Source organism: Embiotoca jacksoni, unplaced genomic scaffold, assembly GCF_022577435.1.
Source record: "Embiotoca jacksoni isolate LCO1_2020_lvr unplaced genomic scaffold, fEmbJac1.0.p SCAF_10, whole genome shotgun sequence".
In the NCBI taxonomy this organism is placed as follows: Eukaryota; Metazoa; Chordata; class Actinopteri; family Embiotocidae; genus Embiotoca; species Embiotoca jacksoni.
The window spans coordinates 813,303-834,825 of record NW_027185230.1 but is presented as its reverse complement, the minus strand read 5'-3'; the positions used below and the strand labels follow the sequence as shown (position 1 = coordinate 834,825).

At 39.1% G+C, this 21,523-nt stretch overlaps 1 protein-coding gene across 2 annotated transcripts; it reads left to right on the top strand.

The window, feature by feature from the left end:
- The first annotated feature begins 296 nt into the window (after nucleotides 1–296).
- Nucleotides 297–20,287, top strand: sh3bp2 (SH3-domain binding protein 2). Of its 2 annotated transcripts, none has more exons than XM_069160885.1 (13): nucleotides 297–648; nucleotides 10,349–10,488; nucleotides 10,610–10,712; nucleotides 11,745–11,862; nucleotides 12,757–12,824; nucleotides 13,935–14,020; nucleotides 14,102–14,173; nucleotides 14,349–15,021; nucleotides 15,346–15,475; nucleotides 15,921–15,976; nucleotides 16,216–16,291; nucleotides 17,781–17,840; nucleotides 17,964–20,287. In XM_069160885.1, exons 1-13 carry the CDS (start codon nucleotides 500–502, stop codon nucleotides 18,099–18,101), a joined length of 1,869 nt encoding a protein of 622 aa, XP_069016986.1. In that variant the 5' UTR covers nucleotides 297–499; the 3' UTR covers nucleotides 18,102–20,287. The 2 variants fall into 2 exon arrangements, with proteins under 2 accessions (XP_069016986.1, XP_069016996.1); XM_069160895.1 differs by lacking the exon at nucleotides 297–648 and adding an exon at nucleotides 9,438–9,543.
- Nucleotides 20,288–21,523: the final 1,236 nt, after the last annotated feature.

Sequence of the window (21,523 nt, the reverse complement as noted above, 5' to 3'; positions counted from 1 at the left end):
TGTATTTGTAGACGTGTGGGTGCGTGTGTTTGTATGTGTACTTGTTTCATGTATTGTTCCACTCTTACAAGATGGAAAATACCCAGCTTCTGTGTCAGGTCCTGTGTGTCCGAGCGTGTGTTTGTAAGTGGTGTGGGCTGCATCCGGCAAACCGATCACACACTATTTCTCAGGAAACAGGAAGGAACACGCCGTAGCCAGTCAACCAATCAGCAGAGCTGGCTGGAGGAGGAGCCCCCTTCAGGAAATGTATGGCAGAGTATCAGGGGTTCAGACCACCAACAGACTTCCTAATCGACGGGACTGATTCAGTTCGTCGATCCACATCTTGGACCTTTTTTAGATTTTCTGCCTCCATTATTCCCCTTGAACTTCTGTTCTTCCTGCTTTCCTCTCAATCTGCCTTCTGGTCCTACGCTTCCATATCTCACCACTCTTCTGATCTTGAATCTGCCACCCTGCACACGTCCGACCGTACATACAGCCAACATCCTTACACATGGTTGAAAAGTATGGTGGTACTTTGTGCTGTGCTGCCGCTGTCATGTCCGCCAACACGTCCACTCCATCGGTGAGGAAGAAGAAGTCGTTTGTGCGGAGCTCCAAACCGAGCACCAGGATGTGTATTCGGGAACAAAGAGATGTCATGTAAGTTCGGACTTCTTCAAACTGCTGAGCTTGGCACAGCTGGATGATTTCATCCCTCTGTTTTTATCTTGTCTTTTTACTTTTGTTACTTCTGTATAAAGAGTTTCCCAAACAAGCCTGCTTTGGTTTGGCGGCCAGTTCTAAGAAGGGCTTGATGGAGTCAAGGAATATCTCATCGATTGGTTTTCGTGTCTATATGCTGTCGGCTATCTGGCGTTTTGTAGCTCTTTTTTTTATCATCCTGGATATCACGTGCTTTGCAAAATCACAGCAGGAGCTTTATGTCTTCTGCGTTGGCTAGTGTTTGATTTGGTTGTTTCCTCCCATTTAAAGGGGTCAATCAAGCAACTGAGATATTGAGCATTCACACTTTTGTTTGGTTGGATAGTAAAAACAGCTAACTTTAGCTGGAGAATCTCCGAATGAAAGATTTTTTTTTTTTTTATCTTTGTGTTTTTATTCACATTAGTTGTCATGCAGATGCCTTTACGATGAATTGTTTATTTATGTTTCTACTGTGGAACATTTCAGCCTGCAGTTTTGAGAAGAAGCATAGCTTGTTCGGAAGTCAAAAAGTCTGAATTAACGTGGATTTTCTCACGACGCACTTAAAATAGTGTCATTTTGTCACCTTTACCCAAATGTGAAACTTTGCTCGAATAAGAAAAGAAGTCGTTCCATTTCAAGGAGGCAAAAAAAAGCAACAGCTCCACTGGAGTGGTAGTAACAACACATACTGTATGTTTAAGACTGTCACTGTGCTGTCAAACAGCATGACACGTGAAAAATAAAGGCTCCAACAGGAATGACTAAAGTCATAAATATCTTGTAAAACCTTTCTTCCAAAAAAACTTCCCACGTTGAGAGTGAATTCTGTTGCAGGAATAAAAAGTACAGTGACTATGGTGACTAATGTAACAGAGACAAAAACAAAAGAAAACACAAAAAGGGGAAGGTGTGAGAGCATTAACTGCCAGGCTGCTACAGTATACTCAATGAGGCCTATTCATAGAGGCTCGTTATGATGTAACAACATTGTAAAACCACATACAAATTGACTGTGCAGTGACTGAGTGAAACATTAGTGGGCATATTTCACAACCTGTGTGCTGTCTGACGCTGAAGACACATGTTTGGGATGTAAATAGCAGTCAGGTGGAAGAAATATTCAGATCTTTCACTCACATTAAAGTAACAACACAACAACTCAACAAAACAACTACAAGTACTCAGTTGCAAGCAGAAGCTATATTACTAGTAGCAGGTACATTTATTGGTACCAAAGCATCAAAAATAGATCTCGTTCCACAGTGAAAAGTCCCATGAGAGTGACTTATTATATCCATGACATCATTAGTGATGCATCAATGTATAGAAAGTATTTGAAAGAAAATAAAAGAAATCGTATACAGCACTCATGTCATTCAAGGTGGATAGTATACTGTGTTTCTGTGGGACCACCAAAAATAACTTTGAAGGTAACACTATTTTAAATTAAAATTTTAGATAAAGACACTAAAGTCAAAAGCGGGTCTTAATTGGATTCCGTATGCTGCAAACAGTCAGTCAACTTTACTCAAGATTCAGTTTTCATTGTATTTTGATTCTTTTTTTACTTCTAACACTCAAAACGAAAAGCCTGGATGGCATAAAAAAAAAAAATCACATCTGGTGGTTTAGTGTTTTTTCTCCTCAGAAACAAATCCACTTAATTTTTCCAGAGATAAGCCACTGTGATGTCAGCTGTCAGTTGTTGCCACGGTGATTCCTGAGCAGAGTTTGCATCAGAGAAGAGAAGATATTTACAGGAAATGTGTTCTCGTTTTCGACCCCTGTGATGGTGGAGTGGGGGGTGGGCATATCAGTCAAATCTAAACAGTCTTCCTTCCTGCATCTCAGTCTGTGCACCTTTCTTTACCTCTTTATCACTCTCTCTCAAAATCACTTCTTATTTTTGTTATCTTTGAATTTGTTACTCGAGACAGGAAACACTACACAATTAATTTTTTTTAAAAAGTCAATTTTGAAAAGGAAGATTTGTACAGTGTGTGTGTGTGTGTGTGTGTGTGTGTGTGTGTGTGTGTGTGTGTGTGTTTGTGTGTAATACTGTGAGAGGAATCCTTCCTGCAGCCGTTAGTGTGACGGCGGTGCAGTTCCTGTTGAATGGCGCGGCCATATTTGGACACACCAAGTGATGATGTGTAGGAGAAGCCACAGGTGGAGAAAGAGGATCTGGTTGTACTATTTCAGCTTTCTGCAGGTGTGTGTGTGTGTGTGTGTGTGTGTGTGTGTGTGTGTGTGTGTGTGTGTGTGTGTGTGTGTGTGTGTGTGTGTGTGAAATAAGTTAACTTTTTCTTTCGGTTCTGCTTTCGTATTTTTATTAATTTATTATGAACCTGCGCTCATGTTCTCCACCAATTACACAATGCAAGCTGCACCACATTCACACAAACTGAAGTCCTTGTGATGTGAGGAAACCACTAATTGGCTTTAGCATGTTAGCAGGATGACATATCTGATTAGCACTAAACACAAAGGCAGAGATCTTCAAAGTCATCAAGCTTCATCCTGGAGGGGACATAATCTATAGGAAAATATACAATCAAAGATCTCATACATCAAAGACAGAAAGACAAATAAAACAAAGTGAGCTGTGGCATTTTCCACCGAGTAAACATAATGCAAATCTAGTACATACTCAACTTAAAAAAGTCATAAGGAAAGTGCAATAAGTATTTCAAAATGATGACATCGCCACTATAAAAAACATCAGTCAAAACTGGGCTTCACCTACAAAATGAGATGAGAAATAATTTATTTATAAAATACTGTACAGCCAGATCATAAATCATACAGTGTGTTTACCATGTTTTGTTGTCTGTTTAAAGTCAAGTTAGATTTATTTTAATAGCACATTAAAATGCATCGAAGGTTGAACAATGTGCTGCACAAAAGCACAAAGAGAATAAAATAAGAACTTGAGTTTAGAAAAATTATATGTAAGTAAAGAGTATTTCTATGATTACTATAATTAAAAGGTTCAGGTTCCCTCTTTCAGGTGGAACAGAGAACCTTCATTGTCATTGTTGGGTTTTTTTCAGTTTCATCCGCCTTATTAGTTTTTATTATCTAGAAACATAAACTCAGGTATAAAAGTAAACGACTTCAGATAAACCCTTCTCATTTTCTATTCATGTGTTAGAATGTGAAGCTGTACCAGCGGAGGAACCGATGTGGTTGGTGGCGGAGGGTGGTGTGCAGGAAGTGTGATGTCTGTGACGTTGTTTGTTTCCTGGACAGGATGGACTGTATCTGCTGCAGCTGGGTCGGCAGTTCACCAGAGACCTGTGTGTTTGGGACCGTGTGTTGAAAGGAGGCTGTGGGGGTTTCATAAATAGGTCTGAGCCTAAAGCACATGCTTAGCAAGGTCACAGGTGTGCCATATCCATTTTTTTTTTTAAAGCAAACACCTGACAGTTGTGTAAATCTGTACCACACTATAGCAGATGCTGAGGTGCTCGATGAAAGGTACACATGGAAAATTTAGATTTTTGGTCCAGAGAGAAGAACACCTGAGAAATTCCCCATAACAGTCAGGAGGTCTCATGCTGCCCACTTACAAGGTTTTGCTGCAGCTTTCAGACAAAATCACATGGTTTTCTTGCTAATGGTGCTATTTTGGAAATCAAACCCGTAACCTCATAGTGACTGTGAACACCGTCTGTCTGGTATCATGACATGTCCGACTTAAAAAGAAAATAACTTGTGTTTTCCCGTATTCACATTTTATTGCCCATGTCCATGCTTTCTGTTTCAAGAAACAACATAGACTCCCAGCATGTAGTTTCTGTATCGGTGGATCTTGTTGAGGAAGGGTCTCTACATCTGATGTTGGACTTTCCCTATTCCATTTTGTGTGTTAAAAAAAAAAAAAGGTGGAAATGTGTGTAAAAATAATGTCCTTCCAAAAATGATGCTATCATTGAAAATTTAATCAAAGCTAATGCAGTTGTGGTCTCTATTGATGAAACAAGATGTGATTTTCAGAAGAGGTAGAGCATTGATCTTAGTTCAACAGAAACCAACAGAACATTAGTTGTGTACATCACAATATTCAAGTATTATGTCCATTAAAAGACTTATACCTTCATATCCTATTCCTGGGATTTAGTGTGCAGATACACACACAAACACGGGCACACAAAATTAAATCATCAGAAAGACGAAGTTTTCATTTCCGGCTTAAATTTGAGTGTTTTCACATCCATATTGGTGAAACAATCTTTTCACCGTGGAATGATCTCAACAGTAAACTTTGTTAAGAAGCAGGTTGTGTTTGGTTGATTTATATGCCCTGAGAAGCGTCTGACAGGTGGCCATAACTGCCTGATCAGGGGACAATATGCAACACTGGTTTTTTAAATTTTCTTGCTGCATTTTCAGCAAATTCTTCTCCATAACAAGCTATTGAAACAAGGTTCAGTCCAAACAGAGAAGCATAAGCCATCTTGAGGGTGTCAGACAATCATTGCAAAGGAACTGACTCCAAATATAGCATGACATATTACAACTTTGTTTAAATTTTGTACTTCATTTTTGTCCCATGAATTTGGGGAGTGTGAAAAGCACTGTTCACCTGAACAAGTTTTAACTTCATACTGCGGGAAATGTGGCATTTAAAATCCACTGTCCTAACGGTTCAAATTATATTATCTGCAATGTATGTGAATTCATAGAAAATGACAATAAGTCATCTTGTAGTCCTTTGTCACAGTCACATTGTAGTGACGTAAGTCAACAAGAACACTGTCATGCAATGTGGCTCATCAGGGGTTTTCTATCAAACAGGTCCTCTGGTTTCAATTTCAGTTTCCTCAAAATGAAGAAGAGAGGAAGTTAAAAACATATTTTTTGTGTGTTTTCGGCTTCTAGCCTCTTTAGCCTTTTCTTAGAGGTTGTAACCGTCGAGAAGTGTGATTTTTAAATTTGAGGCTGTGGTTGAGCTACTTCTTTTGTGTCTTCTCCAAATTCTTGTTTTAGGCTGTTACAGAACATCTTAGTATTCTAAAAGCACAGAAGATTATACTAAAACCTTCAGCTCTTCCCAGTTAACTTTTCAAGATGCGTTTTGGTGTAAAACACTGTATAATCCTGTTTATCCATACTTACCCTGCGTTCCAATATCCATACTATAATACTATTTAGTATGCTGAAAAAAGATTTAGTATGTCCCAATACCTAGTATGTTAAATGTAGGATGCCAAAAGTACCAGGGTGTCCTACTACATCCGGTCGGTGGCGCTAACGCTCCACCCACAACAGGAAGGAAGAGAAGAAAAAGAGGCCTTAAAAGGAAGCGTACTCCAGATCTTCCAAATTTTCCTTTTCCTTTTTACTACGAACATCACGCTATGGATTGCGACGGATACGACAAAGTGGGTAAAAGTTCAAGACGCATTTTTATGATGAAGTAGTATGTCCCAATTGTACACATACTACATGCAACAGTACATGCTTACTGTAGTCCGTACTAAAAGTGAAAAGAAATAGTATGCGATTCGGAACGCAGGGATAGTCATATGTTCTTAGTTAACGCTCAGTATGTGACATTTTGTCTTTGTAGTGACCCGTCATCCTCCAGTTAGTTGAACTGCTGCCAGTACCTAGCAGTCATCTTGATGAGCCACCATCTGCTTTGACGATTCTCATAATCTTGCTACATACCAGTAGTTGCAGCCATGAAGCCTCCATTTTATTTTATTTTTATCTCAGGTGAACAACCGATCAAAACAAAGTTAAAAGGTCAGTTTAAATCACTGTTGGGCCCAGACGTTGTGTTTGTGTGCGTCCGGAGAGGATATGTTTGAATGAGTCTGGTATGTGAGCAGCTCCTGTGCTTCCCTTCCTGTGAAACAGCTGCTCTCTGATTAGCATCTCTGGCTCACAAACATCAGCAGACTTCAGAGTGGAGAGCTTAAAAAACACAGTCGGTGAGGTGACAGGGTTCAAAGCTGAAACAAGATAAACATCAGCAAACCCACATTGCTGTGTAGAATAAGGAAATCATGTGTGAGTTAATGCATGAGTTTAAAAAATGATTTCTTAACTTTTCGGACAAGTGCTGTTGTTTTGTAAATGCCTTGTTTGGTATTCTTGTCATGAAATTTGTGATATATGAGCCACATGATAGAAGAAGACAGTTTGACTCCTAGAAAGCCTGTAACCCTGCTGACAGAGAAAGATTGTATATCAGTGTTTCATCCATCAGGAAGTGTCATCACGTGACTGCATATTTATTTTGTTTGGGTGTATTTGGGATGAATCTACTGTAACTAGGCCTCCCAGACAGGATCCCCTTTTCGTTATCTCTATATTTATATTTATTTTGATGCATGGAATTTAGATTTTGAGAACAAATTTGTAGTTGATGAAAACGCCTCTTCAACAAATTCTCTGACAATAATAACTTTATTTTTGTATAAAAATGAGTTTTTGTTCAGATTTATAATAACTATTTTAATGGTGATTTAACAATCAGAGCACACAGTTTTAGAACAAGAACTCAGACATTTTCAGAACAAAGTTGTAATTTGTGGAGAAAACGAACAACCCACACTCCTAACCCTCCACTCTACACCAACTTTTTTTTTTTACAACAGCACAGCCAATGATGTCGGCCTGTAAACGACACTTTCATTCACAAGTTTTGTACAACAGGAAAACTGTACGATGTTTCCCACTAAATGCAATTAACCTAACTTACATCAATAACTTTAAAAGATAGATTCATTAAATGAGCTGGATACTCTCTCACACAGTTTGTGCTTTTCCTGCCATCATATTTCACTTGCAGCTCAGTGGGCAAAGTGCAGAAGCCAGTAGTTTGATACACAGTAAACAAGATAAAGACCCAAATTATAGTGCCCCACTTTTTCCTTATTTGAATCTATATTAAGAACTAATTCTGGAACATATCTTAACACCAAGATTTGGAATCGAATCAAGAATTTGCCAAAAATTCCCACCTCTACTAATGATCCTGATCTTTCTCCTCCTCTAGTTGAAAATGGCTTTTAACACATTTCTTATAAAAAAAACAAAAAAAACATTAAAATGCTGAGTGCACAGTCACAGGGTTGTTTCAGTTTTGTCTGCTGGCCGTGTGTCCGCTCTGCTACGGTGAGAACGAGGACGAGGAAGTCCTCGTGAGGACGATAAGCAGCTGGTGACCTCGTCTCAGACTGCGATGAGGTTTAGTTAACTGCAGAGTGGTCTGCGTTCATGTGAGTGAGTGTTGAGGTCTGTATCGCCTAGTCATCAGTAAACATTATGTGGGGCGGTCGGAGAACAAACCACGTTAGCCTTTAAATGTCCTCTTGAGGTGATTTATTGTGTTTTGTGCCTCCATGTTACATCAGCTACCTGCTCTCACTCCCCGTCTCTGCACAGACTCCCTTTCTCACAATTCTCTCACCATCCATCCATCCATGCATCCATCTATCCATAAATCCATCCATCCATGCACCCATGCATCCATGCATCCATCCATCCGTAAATCCATCCATCCATCCATTAATCCATCCATCCATCCATCCATCCATAAATCCATCCATCCACGCATCCATGCATCCATCCATCCATAAATCCATCCATCCATCCATTAATCCATCCATCCATCCATCCACGCATCCATGCATCCATCCATCCATAAATCCATCCATCCATCCATTAATCCATCCATCCATCCATCCATCCATCCATCAGTCAAAATATTAAATGTTTTTATTTTTACTAGTTGAAAGTTTGAAAATCATGACCCAACTCTTTTTTTTCAGTGGTTCCATCTGTGCCTCATTTTTGTGAGATCGTCTTTTTCAGGCTCTCTTTTATATTCTTAAAAAAAAAACTCAAGTCAGTTCCTGTTTGCACATACTGTCCAAAAATGGGAGCTCTTATCGTCATTTGTACAATTCATCCTCAGCTGTCTATACGTAAAATCCTTTTCATCTTCAGACAACTTAGTTCATTTGAAAAATAAAGTCTTGTCCTGAACCGCTACACTAAACTGACTTTGACATGAAAAGACAGACCAGCAACTGTATGTCAAGATCAATCAATGAACGGACAAACAACTTCTCCAGTTTTTAATCTCAGTGAAAGGGAGTGGATCCTGGCATGAAATCCTACTAAATACTTTATGACTTAACACCCACCCAGACACCCCCCCCCCCCCCCCCCCCCCACACACACACACACACACACACACACACCCTCTCTCCCTCTGAGGTCAGTAGATGCTGTTGATCTACTGGAAGTTACACATAAACACATTAGAGGATGAAGAATTTGACTGAACTCCACTGGTATGTTTATTTTGACTCATGTTCTTTCACACACACACACACACACACACACACACACACACACACACACACACACACACACACACACACACACACACACACACACACACACATTAAGCTTTGAATCCCAGTGAAAGGACGCAGGATGTTTTGCGTTTCCTGTCTGAACTAAATGTGTGTGTGTGTGTTCATGTATGCACTATCTGAGTTTGAGTGTGTTTATGTGCGAGGGAGAGCAAGAGAGATGGAAATCAACAAAGGCAGCCAGAGAGAGAGAGCGAGGAGACATCAACAGAAACTGTAAAGAGCATCAGAGAACGAAATGAAAAGACTTTGATCAGAGGAAAAAGAAAATCTGATGGACAAGTCAGTCTCAGTTTGGATCAGATGAGACGAGAGGACAGAAAGTAAAGACAGAGTCCGGTCTGTTTCTCGTCTCTGTAATGGACCTCCTGCCGGCTTTAGCCTCCACAGTCAGCAGGCTGAGGGAGAGTGCTGCCGTCCAGAGCATCAACAAGAGGCTCAACTGGAGGTAGGCAACACTTCATGTTCGGACGGTGTTGGAGCATGATTTTCAGATGAAAAGGAAGGGGAGATATATTTGTTTCACTTTTTTTTATCCTGTTTCTCCCCTCATGGGTAGGAATTAACTCTCCATTTGCTGTTAGTTTTAACTATCCAAATCAGAAAAAGACATTCTGAGCAGTTCAACACTAATCCCACAAGGACCAGAGGAGTCCTCACTGAGCTGTGTGTTCCTCCACCATTAAAATGACAATGTGGATACAGTAGGATAATGAGTGAATCATGAATTCTCGCATGTGATGTCACCAGTTTGATTGTAAATTTCCAGTTCATGTCTGGCTGTGGCCGCAGGCGGAGGTGTGTGATGGTGTGATCTGGGTCTCTGGATTGACAACCAATGAATTACCCAGTTTCAAAAGTGGTTAAAGAGCCCCTCCAGACATGTGCCAAGACATTCAGGAGGAGGATGCAAGTGCAGAACTTTCTCATGAAATACTGCACTTATTAGAATGAAAATGTATCCCATGACTGTCTAACACTGTGTAAGGTTTGATTGAGAGGATTTAACACTTGTCTGAGTTCTTTCTAGTTCTTTGTGTGAGAGCTGATGTATCTCAGAAAGCACTACAGGAGAGGAAGCCGGTTTGATTCTTTCTGGATCTTCTAATATTTGTTCTTGTATTCAAAACGAATTTCTACACAAAGCAGTTTTTGTGTCTGCTGGGATTTATTTCCTCATTTCTATCATTCTGCGACTACAAACGGGACCTATGCACTGCGTTTACATCTCCGCTCTTCCTCGTCTCCTGTAGAACCATGTCGTTTCCAGAGGTGTGCTGGCCGGTGCCGATGCGAGCCATCGGGGCCCAGAACCTCCTCACCATGCCAGGAGGAGTTTCCACATCGGGATACCTCCACAAGAAGGGAGGCAGCCAGTTCAGCCTCATGAAATGTGAGTCAGTAATAAAATATTCGAGTTCGCATGGACACAAAAAGAAGGAAGCTCTTCTGGGAAAAAAATATTTGTAGCTCAGAAGCATAGAAATGATAATGTCGTCTTACTCGTCTTACAGGGCCGCTGAGGTACATCATAATTCACAAAGGCTGCGTGTACTACTTTAAGAGCAGTACTTCTCCTGCACCACAGGGGGCCTTCTCTCTCAATGGTTACAACAGGTCAGTATAAAGAGTGTGTAATGCCAAGATCTGTATCAGCATTTACGAGACATATTCTGTGTAGTTCACTGATGTAAATATGACATATTATATAGAGAGTTTCAGACACTTGACTCATAACCCTCAAACTGTAAATGGACTCCAGTGCTGCTGCACCATCAGGTGCAGGTTGGGGTCTTACCACTGACTCTGACATGTGGGTCCCTCCCTTCTCACCACAGAAACCCATATTCTATATATTCTACTCAGCTCTGATTGGTCAGTTGTTTTCTCACTTTGCCTCTGAACTGGCACACAGTGAAGACGCTCATTTGTGATTTGTTTCCATTCATTGTTTTGAAAATGTAGCTGTAGCTTACGATAGTTGTAGCTTATGATAGTTGTATAATGTATGAAATAGGAAAGGTATTGCTCAGCTGTCTTTTGACTTTGTTGAAAGTTATTTTACACAGTAGAATAGAGTAGAAAACAACTCTGTTCATCTTTTTACAAGGGATTCATAAACTGACCAGACTGATCCCACTGTGGGATTAATAAGGTCTGATCTAATCTTATGTATTTTACATAGTTGAACTTTTCTCACGTTCCCCACTTCTTTATCGTTTGAGTCTTGTGATGAATGAATGGGCTCTTGCTGCACTTCCCAGTCTAGATGTGTGAAGGCGGCTTTACGTCTTAAAATCATGACATATTCATATTATGTGTTGACATTAGTGAGTCACAAATTTGGCCATATGATGTCATTACTGGCTTTCAAAACTCACTTTCACTTAAAATGCTCAAAACAAACATTTTGATTTTTCATAGTGATGTACTGCAGCCTATTATCTCTACATTAACCAGAATTATGGACTAAATTATGTTAATTACATGTCCCAGCTCAAAAGAACAGATGCGCTCATAACATATTGTTCATCGTGCATTTGGCTTGAGATTATGATTAACACTGGTCTTATTAACACATTCAAATGTACATAATTCCCTATAAAAAGACATATTTTGGAGCATTACTACAATTATTTTCTTCCACAGAGTAATGAGAGCAGCGGAGGAGACAACATCCAGTAATGTTTTTCCTTTTAAGATCGTCCACTTCAGTAAGAGACACAGGACGTGGTTATTCTCTGCAGCCAGTGAGGACGAGAGGAGGGTGAGAAGACATGTACATGTGCACATGCTCTATACTCACAGATAGAAAACACTCAAATTAAGTTTTGGCTTTCATGCTGAGGGCTTATTTGTAAATTTAACACAATTTTGACCCCTGAGATTATGTATATTTTATTATATTTAATCTCTAAAAGACTTGTTCAGGACTTTATGATAATACACATTTTTTGTCAGTGTTGTTTCATATATAGAATTTGCTTATTGTATACAATTTATTAAATTTGGAAATGTGGTCAAAAGGAGTGATTGGGTTTGAAAGTCATGGATTTTCCTCTTTCTTAAAAATTCTTACTGTAGCCAATGTAAAATTAAAATTTTAACATTTGGGAAATTCCCCTATTTATTCTTATCCAGAGTGTTATTAGAAGATCAGCTGAAACATACGTGTTCATAATATGTAGAATAATAGAAACCTGGTGTGCGGTGAGAAACTGTTGCTAAATTTTAAAAAAAAATAACATTCAGGAAATTTAAAGCTGTCTCATTTTCTTTCTTTCTTTTCAAACTTTTTCTAAGATACATCGAAGCATAATTTGGGTTTTTAATTTGGCTTCATATAACAAGCAAGTGAGACAGTTTTGGAGTGGTGGAAGACACAACTGATGGATATATCCTTCTCGTTGTTATACTATGCTAAACTAATGGAGCTAATCCTGTACTAAACACACACAAATTACTTATCAGTCCTGTCATTTAACTTTTAGCAAGACATCAAATAAGCCTTTTTTTTTTTTTTTTAAATGAAGTATTGTTGTGAAGAATTCTGGAAAGGGATATGAAAGAGGATCATTCTTTTGTAAGGACTCTGATGATTAATAAGCCAATGCTTCAGTTTCACACAGACACCTGTTATATTTTGTTCGCTGTCTTCCAGAAATGGATGCGACAACTGCGAAGGGAGATCGATCACTATAACGACAGGAGAGAGTCCCACATTCCCAGGTAACCTCAGCAAATCACATCATATTTACTCACACGATGGAGACGCTGTGTAAATAATGTACGTCATAGTTGTGTTATTATAATAGAATGAAACATCAGTGAACTAAATACAAAACCCAACATAGATATTAACTTGGAGGGAAAAATACCATTGAGGAACTTTTCATAAGCGTCCAGAACCCAGTATTGTACTCTACGTCTCTGACAGACGGAGAGCTGCCGATCTCTGTCTGACCTCAGTCACGTTTGAGTGAGAATTTAGCAAACTACAGTGATTATAATCGGTTATAACGGCCCACTGCAACTTTTTCCCAACAGACTAATGGCCCAATTGTTTTTCCGTGCCAGAGGCAAATTTATAATTTATGTAGGTAATTAAAATGGCCTCTTGTTTTTGATCAATAATCTACCAAACTGATTTTTTTTTTTCCAAACCACATAGTGTTATCGGGAATGGGAACATTGCCAGCTCATTTATCAACCTTTCATCAGTCTCCTCATCACGGAGCCTAATCTCAAGGGAAACTTGTAATATTGTATGACATCAAAGTTAGATTTATTGAAGTACAAATTTGCTGTTGTCGTGTGACAAAAAGATGGATATTGTAGCAACATGTTTCTATTTCGTAACAGCAGGATTTTCAGCTGTAAGATTTCTGGAGGCAGGTGTTAGCGTCTGGCTCGCTATCAGACCACAATATTGAATACTAAATAACATAATAGGAGTAAAAGTTGCTGTGATGTCTTTTATAACTGTAACATTCATAATGTTAAAAATTAAATAGCTAGCTAGCTTGCTCGAAAACTATCATATAGCAACAACAGCTGAAAAACAGTAAGGAGTTTTAGAGTTTTATACATGTTTTATACAGTGTATACATGTTAGCGACTGACGTTATCCAACTCAACTTACTTCAACTTACTGTTCCTGCCATACAAAAATATTCAAATGCTGGAAAAACAGCAAAATTTTGACAGATTTTCATTTATTTTAGCTTCCTAGCCAGCTACATTTAGAAACTTCCATGACCCAACATCCAATAAAATCCATCTATACTTTTTAAAGGTTTTTTGCATTATTAATGATTACAATTTTCTTTATCACCATAGTGACTCTGATTCAGACGCAGACAGTTTCTATGGCACGATTGAGAGGCTCATGGATATTAAACACCCTGTTGATAGCACAGAAGATGGTAAGATGATTAATGCATGATTAATAACACAGGTGTGGTGCGTATTAGATTTGTGTTAATATGTTCTCTTCCTGTGTGAAGATTATGGTGAGGATGATGATGATGACGACGAGGAAGACTATCTGAAGCCAGACTGCGATGACTGTTCTACAGGTGACGCCACACACACACACACACACACACACACAACACAAACATGTATACACACTTTTTTTTTACTGGAGAAATCCGTAGAAACTGGACAGGGAAAATAAGTATTAAGTATCAACGAGAATATTTACCTAAAACAAGACACTAATCAGAATTTGCATTATCTCTACCTGTTCAGGGCGACCCACAGGGCCACCCCCCTCCTACCCTCCTCCCCCGGTGCCACCAGTGTTCCCGCTCCGCCAGGACTCCAGTGCAGGTTTCCTCAGAGGCCCGCCTCCTTCCACGCTGACACAACACAGAATCCCTACCAGCCCGCTGCCCAAGAAACCCCCGCCTGTCCCCCCGCTCCCCGTAGCGAAGGACCACAGCAAAGGCCTGCCCAGTCCGCTCCCTTTTGCGCCCCAGTTGCACAAGTCCTTGTCTTCCAGCCCTCCACCTCCCCCTCCTCCCAATGCAAAGAAAACTCTTCAGAGCAGGGTCACCTCCTTGGGGGTGTCCGGGAATGACAAGAGGGACTGTTGGCCTCTGCCAGCCACTCTGCCCATCTGGGATCAGTTAGAGACCAAATTGACCCTGGACGGTCCTGTCCACTGCTCCAATAACTCTGGAGCGAGCCAGTTACTGGCCAACAACTACCACCGCAGCAGGCCGAGTCTACCAGCTCTAAAAAACACCCTGTCCCTCAACCAAATGTCCTCCAGTCACCCACCCCGACCTGGCCACCCTCCACTCTCTCCCCTTCTTAAAACTGGACTTCACAAAAAGCCCACAACACCCAAACCTCCTCCACCAATGATCAAGCCCCCGCTGCCTGCCGCCAAGTCCAAGCAGCCAGGAACCTCCATACAGTAAGTTGGAAACAAACACAAAAAAATGAAATTAAATAAAACACTGTCAAAAAGCAAGATTATCCTGATAGGTATCCAGATTCATTTTCAGTGTTCAGTACAGGTGTGTTCAAGCATATATACGGGCAAATGTCGATCAGAGCTCCATCCAAAATGAAAACATCCACCTTTCAGCAGCTCCACAGCTGCTTTATTTACACTCGGTATCCTGTTGATTCAACGGGTGTAGAAAATGTACACGCAGTAGAAACAACTGTCCACCAATACAAACCAGAGCATAAAAAACGGTTGACACCGCCTGACTAAGACATGTTCTCTCACCAGGAGAGCGTCTCCTGATGGCCAGAGCTTCCGCTCACTGGGAGACGAGACGCCTGAACGAGAGTTCAGGAGGAAACAAGACTCATCCAAAAGCAGCGGAGGAGACGACGACATTGATGACGACTACGTGAATGTAAGAGAGACTGAAATGATGTGTCAGCTGATATTAAAGTTCTCTGCATGCATCTGAATTTCTGTGTAAAAATGTTGCTTTAGATTACACAAACCAGTTTTTATCACCTTGACTGGGAAAAAACAACTCTTTTATTTTCATTTTCATATTTCTTGGATCTTATTCATTTGATTAATTCATTCATTACAAAATAACATGGTACAACTTTGACCTGCTTTAAAGCCAAAGCCAGAGCCTACATGCATGCTTGTAAGTTTAATTTAACGTCACCATTGATTGGAGTATTAACAAACATGAATTCTCAAACAGATTTTGTGTTTCTTATTTTGTTATTTTATTGTCTGAATGTATTTCTCAGTCTGAAACTACCCTTATGTGAGACAGTACCAGTGCTCCAATAAATATACTGTTTTCATTGTGTTTAACCAGTTGTTTCTCTCTGCAGGTTCAGCTGCCCGAATCTGTCTTCATTGATTCCTCTGAAACCAGCTTTGTAGAAAAGTATGACACTCACAATTTTTTTCTACAGCTGCAGGCTGAAATATTCCCTCAGCAACTGCTGCTTTGTGGAGTATTTCTGTCCTCCAGTGGCAAAAACTGTTGTTTTAATACCAATAGTTTAAATCTAGATTTAGAAAAGCAATCCGGTACAAATACAGTATTGCATTGCAGTCCACATAATTTAAGGCATCAGAAAATGTGTTTCTTCTAATAACCCGTGATGATGTTTGTGCCTGCAGGTTATTCAGAGAGACCATGTTTCCTCCACAGGACGGGCTGTACGGCATCAGGAACTCAGGAACCAAAACTTCAAAGGTAAAAAACTAAATGCTGCCTGTCAAGTGACTTTTAGTAAAAATCATCTTCATTTTAAAAGTATTTTCTATCCTGTACTGTGAAAGTTTTCACTAATACATAGTCATAAATAAAAAAAAATTCTATTCACTACTTATTTATACTGCGCAAGAACATGTCCAGTATATGTTCACTTTCTTCTTAACAGCAGGTTACACTATAAATTATTTAAGATGAGTAAAGAAAATGTATATTCTCAAGATGTAGCTTGTATTTTTAGTGACAGCATTCACCTCTTCACTCTTAAAAGATTCTCCTTTCGTCCATCTCTTGTCTTGTCGGACTGATTTCAGTGGTGTAGTGTTCAATTCTATTACCAAAAAACAAACATTGGTAATAAAGATAACAAGCTAACATAAATGTTAGTTACTTGTGGGTGAACTACTGATGCCAAAGCCTTCAAATAGGAAACTGTGACTCACTGGTAGAAATGCATTCAGGTCACACGGTTCTCATAGTGTGAGCTGAGATTGGTTATTCATACCTCACTCTGCGGCGAACATAGAAAAAAAAATGCAACACGACGTGTACAGCCACCGTGCTGAGCTGCTCTACGCTTCTTCTTAAAGGAACAAAGAGGGGTCTTATACAAATATAAACATAGTACTTTGCCATTTTAAACATTACTGTTAATTAAAAGACGTTGGAAATTTAACAAACTTAAATTTGTAGCCATTCAAACTAAAACATGGACTCTACCCTCTACCCTAAAAGTGCCAACTAGCTTGCCAACACACTACAAAAAAAGACAGTGAACATGGTAGACAATAAAGCTGATTAAACTTCATACGGTACACCTCAAACGTCAGCATGTTAGCACTAAATTAGCCTTCATGGACCCAAGTACATCCTAAAACAGCCAGTACAGTTACTATACACTCCCAAGCAATTGTCTATAATCAATGTTTTTAAGATAACAATGCATCAAATGAAAAGGAGATACCAGTGTGACTGTAACAGGGCTCGCTCCACAGGTTTCTCAGCTGAATCTGCAGGTCATTTCGGCTTTATGGAGGTTTATAGTGAGTTTCAACTCATTGTTCGGCCATCCGACCCGCAGCTTCGTCCACTCTCATCCATCTCATGGTGTCGTTTTCAGTCCCATTCAGCTGTTTTCAGTGTCAAGGCTTGGAAAACCTAAATTGTTGCATATGCTGGTGAACATAGTCGAGCACTTAGCAGCTAAGAGCCATATTTCCTTCGGAAGCTGGTCGGAAGCTAGCCAAAACAGCTATCAGAGAGTGATTATTGGAGGTTCATTTATGATGGGGTTTTATATCATATATATCATAGCTAAATATATCTTGTACTTTACTCTATATGTAGGCACCAGTGGCTATCTTTTGTTCAGAGATCTTATATCTTTGAATGAAAGTCTGTTATACTGGTTACCATGTGTCCTTATCCTGACAAAGGAGTGTATTAGAAATAATGTTGGTGTATTATCCAGGTGTTGGTGGTGTGGGACATCAGTATAAGCAAAGCCAGAAACTACAGACTGTTTGAAGAGGTAAGAAACCAGCTGCTTTCTATTGTATTTTGACTACACATGAATATAACATTATTTTGTGTAGAAAATAAACATTGACATCACAGTCATGAAGTGTCTTGTTCACTGTGGATATTTTGACAGGACGACTGCATATTTCTGGAGAGCGAACTGACCTTTCCTAATCTGTCAGATCTGATCGAACACTACTACAACCATCCTCTTCCTCACCACGGCAAGCTCTGCTTGCAGAAGCCCTACATGAAGACACTGAGCGGCTGAGCAGCCTACACAGCCAGTTCACTGAAAACACAAATAAAACCAGCAGACAAGACAGACGCAACTTGGAGCGTCTCTGCAACTGAAATCAATCTCTGTCAGTAAACTCATGGAGATAAAATAACTTACACAGATTAAAGAACTGTCACAATATATTAAAATGGATCATAAATCTCACTGTTCAGGGGAAAAGAAAACAGAGCAACTAGACTGCTTTCTTAGCATAGTGGACAATCCTAATCCTCTTCTGTGTACTAAAAATATAAGTTAGTGTAAATGCACATTAAATTATCAAGAAAAAGATATTAGTAATGACAAAGACAACCTCTCCAAAAATGGACCAAGAATCTAAATGAATGAGACACTTGCTTTGTTTCTAAAACATTGCTGCTGCTTTATTTAAACTACGAAGAATCAGTGTGAAGACAAAAATATTGAATTATAATACCAAGGTCGCTCCAGCCAGTTTATGGATGTGATGTGTTTTGTCCACAGAGTGGCGCTGTGACATTAAATAATAGCTTAAAAAGAATATATTTTCAAATTTGGAACACTTCAGGAGGATCAACCACAAAGCCTTACAGTTATATTTAGAGCAAGTCATCTAAAGGCACTTCGGCCTACTCACTGAATGTAAAACAGAAATTTTATGATATCTTAAATGGTATAATGGTAAAGATATATTTAAAATTATGTTTTACATCATCAGATATGCATTAATAGTAACAGTTTCATCAAGATTTATCAATTTTGATTAAAGCAATAAAACTCTGCAAGTTCTGCTATAACTACTTCTTGTTTTGACATAATATGTCTTAAAGTTCAACTTTTTTTGCCTGTTGAACACAGCTGGTCCAAGAAGTAACATGTAGGTGCATGAGTGCCAACAGCTGGATGTCTGTGAGACTGTGGTGAATTGTGGGAGCACATGTGCCCACTACATGGTAGTGTGTAACTAGTGATTAGGATTATATGTGGGTATTAAGACACAACCATTGTCATTTATCTTCTCATCGCGAGCCCTGAGATGATTCCAGTCTGGCCACTTTAAGAACCAAATGACACAGAGTTCATGTCGCCCTTAACAGATGCAGAAGTGTCAAAGTCAGGAACGAGAGGGCAGCAGCATCATTATATGAACTGTATGAAATGCAACATCTGTTTTCAGGTGCAAAGTCCGGAAATTGTAATTGTGAATTCTGCTGACAAAACCTGCGGAGGCCTGCTTTAAAAATGAATGGTTTTCAAACTCAAACTTACCTTTTCATCAGGTTGGTAGGTAAAAATAGCAGGAAACATCTTATTAACATAAAATAAAACCAAACTAAAATTGGTGCAGTGTCTTAAACTGAACCGGAGGAAATCAGATTTCTTTGTTGTTGTTGTCAACTGCTAAAAATTCTGCAATTAGTTAGTAAACCAGTTTTTAAAATGCTCATATTTATATGTAAATGTTGTATGTAATGTAAAAATCCTGTCTGTAAAAATGTAAATATGTTGTTTTCTATAGAAATATGAGTTGAGAATATATAACAGATACTGAAAGCCTTCTGTTTCGTTTCACTTTTTTTATTACTGGATCTAAACTTCAAGGTTACAACTTCCTGAGTCTGGTCCAATAAAGAAAAAGTCACAGGTTTGAGCATCAAAATGCACATCAACAGCTGTTAGACTTCATTATTAATCCGTGATCTGCAGCCACTTTGGAAAGTATTCTCATCAAACTACACTCAATAATAACAACGTAAAGATTCTGAAATGTATCAAAAATTCCTCATTTACAAATGTATTCAGTGCAGACTGGCATGGAAAAATGTAGAATTAAATGTGCAGCATGCTAAAAAACTGAAGGGGACTGAATACTTTCTGAAGTATTCAACCAATAAAACATCAGAAAATACTGAAAAAAAAAATCCCAAAGCATGAACTTAAAATTAATATATTTGATTCGATTACACAGATGTCAGTTCTTGCATTAATGTATCCGGCAGCCATGATGTCAGATATCAGCGCCTTTTTAAGTTTCTATTGTAACTGCATGTAAAGAACAACAAATAAACGTACATAAGCTATTGTATATTTTCTAATGAGTACAAATCAGTAATGTATCCATATTATGTTGTCTAATATAACTATTTTGTCTTGGTGTTGAGTAACAGTGGCAGTAATCAATAATAAATATCATCTTGGACTGGATTGTTTATGAATTCATCTGTTTTACTTCATTTTGATGCATCAAGCCATAATCTCACCATTTCCTTTCCCCACTGGAGGCTTCCTCAGGGCTACAGTTGTAGTTGGTGTTTTGTTTTTCTTTAGTTTTTTTTACAAATTGGCAAAAAGAGAAAACATTCAGTTCACAGTGTTTCCAAAACAGTGTGTTTTAGTTCCAAAAGAGAGGAAGCTTAAAGAATCAGGGCTGTCTCCCACACAGGCGAAAAGAGGCCAAAAAGGCTGCCAACCGGCCCCAGAGGCCGAATAATGCCATGTTATTTAAAAGACCCCTTTTCCCAACAAACAGCCTGTCCAGCCTCTCGGCCGGGGTCAGCAGGATTTGGCTTCCTTATGAACATCTTTTATAAAAGCAGCAAGTCCTCTAATACATCCTACATCACAATATTATGGTAAAGTTTTGGATAGATTTTGGGGCAAAAATAAACTTGGTGAAGTTCAGTGAAACTTCCTGGTTTGGGTTGAAATCAGTACTTCACAAGGTTGGAGAACCTAATTAGTGGAACAACATTGATTAGAAACAGGAAATGAAGAGCTGTCTCTCGTTGAATTCCAATGTTTTGTCAACATGATCTCCTCTTCCATAGACTTCTAATGATGATAAACTTCATCACCTGACTTCTTCCTGGCTCCCGTCACACAGCCACTAGAGGGCGCAGAGAAACAGTAGTGGTTTTAGGGAATTTGCTGAAGCAGCTGATGCTATCTAACACAACTGCTTCAGGTCACTCTATAATGTAATGATGAGTCCTAATAGGCTGCTTGAACACATGACCTATGAGACATATAACAGACATGTTTTAAAACGGTTGACAGGACGCTGTAGAACAACAAAACAACAAGGTCTAGTTCATCTCTTTGGATTGTCAATGTTTACTCCATGAAGGTATTGTATTTGCCAACCTTTTTGTAGAGTCAGTTTTATTAGATTATCAGCAGCGATGGAGAGATGACAGAAAACAAGGAAGCGAGTGATGCAGTGGTGAAAAGTTCCTTACCAGATAAAGACCAGGGATGTTCCTGTAAACGGCCAGTATCTTAACCCTTAACCCATGAGGGCACCTATAAAAAGGTCATTTTAACGGTGAAATTTAAAAAAAAAAAAAAACATTTTCACCAGAAATTGACATGACTTTGTACCAAACAGCAGTTTCTCTTTATTTCTATTTTAAATTTTGGGAGCATGGCACATG